This window comes from Ictidomys tridecemlineatus, chromosome 7 (assembly GCF_052094955.1).
Source record: "Ictidomys tridecemlineatus isolate mIctTri1 chromosome 7, mIctTri1.hap1, whole genome shotgun sequence".
Taxonomy (NCBI): Eukaryota; Metazoa; Chordata; class Mammalia; order Rodentia; family Sciuridae; genus Ictidomys; species Ictidomys tridecemlineatus.
Genome location: NC_135483.1, coordinates 115,030,850 through 115,037,733, shown reverse-complemented (window position 1 = coordinate 115,037,733; position 6,884 = coordinate 115,030,850). Strand labels below are relative to the sequence as shown.

The following is a 6,884-nucleotide window of genomic DNA, read 5'->3' as shown; positions in this document are numbered from 1 at the left end:
CAAAATCATATATATAACAGACAGTTCAATCTCGGGTCTTAAAATATACTCTTTGATAAATTAAAACTAATACATTTCCAATACTAACACAAGAATTCCATAAGAATTATGCAGTTGTCAAATTATAAATTAAGCGAACAGAAAATATTTCAATAACCATGATATGTGATAGCTAATTAAGACTGTGTTCCTAATGGTTGATACACATAGTCTTTGATTCCCCAAATTCCAAGAAACAGGACAACCATGTGGATTTCACAAATGTTTTGAAAAATAACATCTTTTTAAATATAAAGCATGTGATTTATTGCCATCTACATGAAATCAATTTTGATCTATTCCTTCCATGGGGGTTGGAGGGAAAGGGAGGGGGCAGGGGATTAGCTAAGATGGTAGAATGTAATAGATATCCTTATACAAAGTATATGTATGAAGACACGAATTGGGTGTCAAAATACTTTATATACAAACAGAGATATGAAAAATTGTGGTATATGTGTGTAATAAGAATTGTAATGCATTTTGCTGTCATTTATTTTTTTAAAGAAACAATAAAAGAAATCAATTTTGAAATATTTTTAATAATTAAAATTTATTTTTAAAAATTAAAAATTGAATAGTAGTAAAATAAGGCATCTTTCAGTAAATTTGTGTAAGTTAATAATAAGAACATCGCTACTTTTTTGTTTCCACAGAATCAATTACAGAAGAAAGCAAATTGATAAATTTATAAACATCATGAAAAGAATTGTAGAGAGGAACTGGAGCCACTCGAATCCCATTTGGTTCTCGCTTGTCACACTGGAGGAAAAATAAAATAATATAAAGTCACAAAAATTTTAGCACATACTGAAAATGTCCATTCAAGATAAATTTCCATAAAGCATTCATGCTGACTTCCTTGAAACTTAATGCATAAGCAATTTTTCACTTTCAGTAAAACATGGTGTTTCTGTAATTTGAAACTTTCTTCTTCATAATGAAAATAACAATGGTTTGGGCCTGAGGTCCAATCAATAATTAATCTTCTCTCACCATCCAATAGAACATATATTCATTTTTTTTTTCTGTGGGGAAATCCTGGACAGAGTAGAATCCATGGACAAATTTAAATGAATGATTTTCTTACTGGGAGTGTTAGCAAATTTTCCTTAAATTAATTCTCTAATCCCTGATCTTACAGATAAGAAGTTGGCTATATGCAGGAACGCTGTACAAATAGAAAATTTGGCCTGACCCTGAAGATCACTATAGCCTACTTCAAGACACAACATTGTAAGTCAAGGAGATAATATATAGTCTATGCACACTGTCCTATTCAATTCCCATCATTTGTTGTTATTTCTCTTCAGGAGACTAAAGTCCACATAGGCCCAGGGGTTAAGAAATTATATATTCCTTGCAATGTTACTACTCTTGAGAATTGTCTCCAAATCTTTTTGACAAGGGTAAAAATAACTGAGTTTATTAGGCTACTAAATAAGACCAATTTATTTCTTATCCTTCACTAACTACTTTTGTTTCATAGATTAAATAAAGGTATACTGGAGTTTTCTTGAGTTAAATCTAGTGAATTATAAAAAACATATACTAATGCATCATAATGAAATAATTTCTTTTTGCACTATAATTTAAAAAATGAGTAAATTATATAACACCATTTCTCACAACAAAAATTTGTGATATCTTCTCTTTTATTAGAAATGACAGATACATCTCTGTGCCCTACAATTAGCAGTGCGCTGAAAGCTTATTTGGCACAAAATTTATCCTAATGGATTGATGTGAAATGACATGCAAGTATGAATAAACCAACAAATCCAAAATTTACCCCCAATTGCAACCCATACAAATAATCTGGTAGCAATGGGAAAAATATACTTACAACAACTCCTCTTTTTTCTAGTTCTTCAAAAACATTTTTCTTGGGAATAGAAAACGTTAGTGTCAATTGGCAGCCCCGATCCTCTATATTGGATGGAGTAATTATATTCACAATTGGTTTCTTGGTTCCTCCTATGTCTTTGTTAAAGTAAAGCTTGATCATGTATTCCAGATAACCAGTTAGCAAAATGGATTTTTTCCTCAGTGCTTTTATAGTCGCTTGCCTAAAGATCTGCCAAATGAGAAACAATCAGGTTAGCAGTATTTTATTGATCTTCAAAGAAGCCAAAATTAAGTGTAAATCATGCATAAAAAAGGAGAAGCCGACTTTTGGCCTATCCAACAAACACTCAGTTTTAGCTAATCTTTTTTTTTTTTTTTTGTAAAAACATGTCCTCTTCTAAGTGTTTTTCCATCAAATATAAAGGCAAATTTCCTTGAGAGGAAAACTGCAAATATCGTTTAAACAATACTTGTGAAAGAAGAAAAATTGAGTTAATACATATGACTTCAGAGTTATTTTATATTAATTTAATCACCAAGTAAAGCATAACTTAATGCATTCAAATATTTTGAAATTTAAACTTTGCTCTCAAAACCAATTAATAAAATCATAATCAAAAAGACTTTTTCTAGGGCTGGGACTGTGGCTCAGTGGTGGAGTGCTTACTTAGCATGCATGAGGCACTGGGTTCGATCCTCAGCACCACATAAAAATAAAATAGTAAAATAAACATATTGTGCCCACCTATTTAAAAAAAGACCTTTTTTATTCTTATATATGGTTTGGTTAGAAAAAAGTACAATATGAGATAAATATATGTGTTTATGTGAAGGCAGTGTTACCAATATTATCTGTCATTTTTTAACTGATTTGTTAGAAAACAAATAGTTAAATAAGGAAGCTACATTTTCTTGGACTGAGAAGCAAACAACGTCACATAATACACTTATTATTACTGAAGCATTAGGATAGTTTGTTTCTTTATTTCTTTTATTTTATAATTTTTTTCTTTGATAAGCTCAAGCACTGTTGTGAAAATAGTACCATTTGCTGCCAGAGATGTCATACATTAAGATGAGTGACAAGGACCCACAATACCAAATGTTGGAACTTTAGGGTAAGAACAGACATGCTTTTCTGGCTTATCTTTGAAGGTTAAATAAAGTTTAAAAATATATCCTATGCACAAGAATTGAATAGACTTCAAACAGCATGATGTGCTGGCATGACACTTAATGTTCCTTTTCTGCACTATGAGCAAAACTATTAAGGAAATAGATAGGGTCGTGGTGATATTTAGAGTTCCTCAAGTCTACGAATACAGTTTTTTTTTTTTGTATGTACATGTGACATGTGTGGATTGGCATTCTAATAGGGCTCAGTTGAAGGTATATATTTTCAGGAACCACACTGTTGGAGCTTATGAATTTGGCTGAAGGAGAAGATGGGAATTGTATTAAAAGGTAACGGTGTTCTGCTGCATCGATGTTCATAGCAGCACAATTCACGATAGCAAGATTGTGGAACCAACCTAGATGCCCTTCAATAGATGAATGGATAAAAAAATGTGGCATTTATACACAATGGAGTATTACTCTGCATTAAGGAATGACAAAATCATAGAATTTGGAGGGAAATGGATGGCATTAGAGCAGATTATGCTAAGTGAAGCTAGTCAATCGTTAAAAAACAAATACCAAATGACCCCTTTGATATAAGGGGAGTAAACAAGGACAGGGTAAGGTCGAAGAGCTTGAGAAGAAGATTTACATTAAACAGGGATGAGAGGTGTGAGGGAAAGGGAGTGAGAATGATATATAAGAGGAAAGGAGGGGTAAGACAAGATAATACAAATGGAAGAAATGATTTACAGTAGAAGGGGTAGAGAGAGAAAAGGGGAGGGGAGGGGAGGGGAGGGGGGATAGTAGAGAATAGGACTGACAGCAGAATACATCAGACACTAGAAAAGCAATATGTCAATCAATGGAAGGGTAACTGATGTGATACAGCAATTTGTATACGGGGTAAAGTTGGGAGTTCATAACCCACTTGAATCAAACTGTGAAAGATGATGTATTAAGAACTGTGTAATATTTTGAACGACCAACAATAAAAAAAATAAATAAAATAAAAACAAACAAACAACTATAGATTTTTCTGTAAAATATATATATATATAAAAAAAGGTAACGGTGTCTAAAAAAGTGGGGGTGGGGCAGAAAAGACAAAATGATACCATGTCTCTCCAACCACACCTCAGGGACCATGTTTATAGGCCTGCAAAGGTAATCAGCTACCATTGGATGCTGATACTTTTATTTTCAGAAGGACAATTAAGATCTGGATGCAAGCAAACTGCTTCAAGACTCAGGTGACCCAGATTGCATGGAATTTGATAGATGGTATTTCATCATTTCTTTATGTAAAGCAAAATGTAGGCAGACTTCAAGCAATGAAAACTCAAGGGAACTCAATAAGTTTTGGACTAACATAGTTCCAGAGGACAGGAGCAGAGCCTCACAAGTCAGGGCCAACAATAAGTCTTGCTGGATAAGTTTGGAGTAAAAAAATATGAGAGAGACGAAAAGACTCTTAGGAGATCAATAATATGCTAAGATGTTTTAATTAATAAATAATTCTAGAAATATTTTTGGTTCTACTACAGGCCCCATAAAACACAGATGGGTATAATGAGTGAAGTGCAGTTGTCCCTTGAATCTATAGGGGATTGCTTCCAGGATCACCCTGCATAACAAAATTCACAATACTCAAGTCTGTTGAATAAAAATGGTGTAGTATGTGCATATCACTTATGTACTTCCTCCCATATAATTTAAATGATTTCCAGATTACCTTCAGTACTCAGTATAATGTAACTGCTGTGTAACTAGTTGCGATTCTGCATTATTTGGGGACTAATGACAAGAAAACAGAAGTCTGTACTTATGCAAAAAAATTTTCATGACTATTTTCAGTCAAAGTGTGAACTCCATAGATGTAGAGTCTGTGGATATGGAGGGTTGTCTGTATACTTACAATGATAATTAATTTGTATTCAAAGGTTTGTAAAATTTGGGTACTATTTACTTACATTTATAAAATTTTAAAGTGAGTTAAGAGATTTCGCTCTTCTAGATTACTCTTGGTAACTAGAAATCATTTTTTAAATGGCAAATAATCTTGATTTTAACATATTGTAGAATGTATGAACGTAGAATGTTAAAATGTTAAAGAGTTGCTACTCTTTAATAAGAATATAACCTTTAATTTAATATTTTCCACATTACAACCACAACAAGGGCAAATTGTGTTTTGAAGCACTTTTAAATTTTTCTCACAGAATATAAAAGTCTATTATGAGTCCTCACATAAAAATACTATAGAGGCTAATAGAAGTTAACAGGGAAATAAAACAAATAATCTCTTTTCTTTTTGTTTTTTGTTATTTTATGTTTTCAGTATTCAAAAATATTTTTTTTGGAAAAAAAATTAATGTAGCTTAAAAATGTTCAGCTTATGAGAATTCTTGGCAGAGTTTTAACTACTTGGGCTATTTTGTTCTTACTGAGTAAAATAAACAGAAATCTGGAAAAGATAGATAAGATTGACTAAAAATTGTACACATAGTATGATGTTTTTAGTTGTGATACTTTTCTCTTAAATTCTTAAAATTAGGTCCCTAATGCAGTGTGAAGAAAGACAGTGTGTTTCTTTCTTTTTTTGGGGGGTGGGGTGGGGTGGATTCTGATCTTCTGTGCAAATTAATTGTTTTAATTTTGTATTTTAAAACAATTTCCTTCATTATGAGTTTATATATTAAACAGATCTAAAATTGTCTGTTGCTGTATATAAATATGAAACTTCAAAATATAATATATATAAATTTCAAATAAGTAATTGGAAGAGTGAGGGAACTTCTGAAGTAATCAACTCTAAACATCCTCAGAAAAATGAGGCAAATGAATTCAAGAGCACTAGTTTCGTGTTTAAGGTCACATTTAGTGACCACTATTCAATAGAGTACTCACTTGGGTTTTAGCTTCAAGTTACTTCCTTTCATCCACAATGTTTTTTAAATACTGTATAAGTCATTTAAAAGCCCGGATATAAAGGAAAAGACAGTTTGAAACTGACAATAAGTTATGTTTAATGGAATTAATCATCATGTGCACACGTGATTGCACTCATTATTAGTCTCTTACAAATTCATTGCTTTGAAAATCAGAGGTCATGTCTATGTAATATTGATTCTTGAGTACAGAATCTTTCTGTACAGTTGAAATTTGAGTATGTATAGTATTTTCTGAAAGGAGGGTGGAAACAAAGGAGAAAGTTGAAGTCATGCATATATTTCACTTACTTCAACTTCAACTTCAACCATTTATCTCCTAAAATGCATTTACTTTTTAAAAGATAGGTAAATACCACTATGTTTAATTCAATAATACTGACTCACAGGGTAAGCTCAGACATGTGTAGAAAGCACACAATGTGGAACATTTATTACTTTGTAATTTAAACATTTTACAATTTATAATGGCGAGGATTTTGAACAATCCTTTCACAAACATAAAGCTTGACTAACTAAAGATAATTATGGTCAGAACATAGTCTTACAAGTGAATGACCTTGATGGGAGGCTCTAGAGAATTAATAATTAAGTGATGACAAGTTCCATGGATGTCTATATTCCCCTTTTAATGCTTTTAGGGTCCTTTAGTTAGGTTTAAGTTTATATATTAAAGGGAAAAAATCAGTCTTCAGAGTCTTAGAATAAAATTTTGTCTAGGTTCCATTAATGCAGTTTGGTAGGAAACTAGTGGTAGAGAAAAACAAGAATCATCTCTTTTTCCATAGAACAAAGGGTGACTATTGGAGTAAAGACCAGCTTACTGCAGAGGCCATACCAAAAGGACAGTGTATAAAAGAAAATTTCTAGTTGTCTGAAAAATTATTTGTAAAGATAAAGAAAATCAGATAAAATCATGTTATTTTC

At 31.8% G+C, this 6,884-nt stretch overlaps 1 protein-coding gene across 2 annotated transcripts in view; it reads right to left on the bottom strand.

The window, feature by feature from the left end:
- Window positions 1-573: 573 nt before the first annotated feature.
- The window catches only part of Kynu (kynureninase), a 169,308-nt gene continuing 162,997 nt past the window's right edge, over window positions 574-6,884 (bottom strand). For both annotated transcript variants that reach the window (XM_013358843.3, XM_040294268.2), the window contains exons 13-14: window positions 1,886-2,116; window positions 574-801 (exon numbers count right to left, since the gene is read on the bottom strand). In XM_013358843.3, the coding sequence (XP_013214297.1) occupies window positions 676-801; window positions 1,886-2,116 (357 nt within the window). In that variant the 3' untranslated portion in view covers window positions 574-675. The remainder of the gene's footprint in view (window positions 802-1,885; window positions 2,117-6,884) is intronic.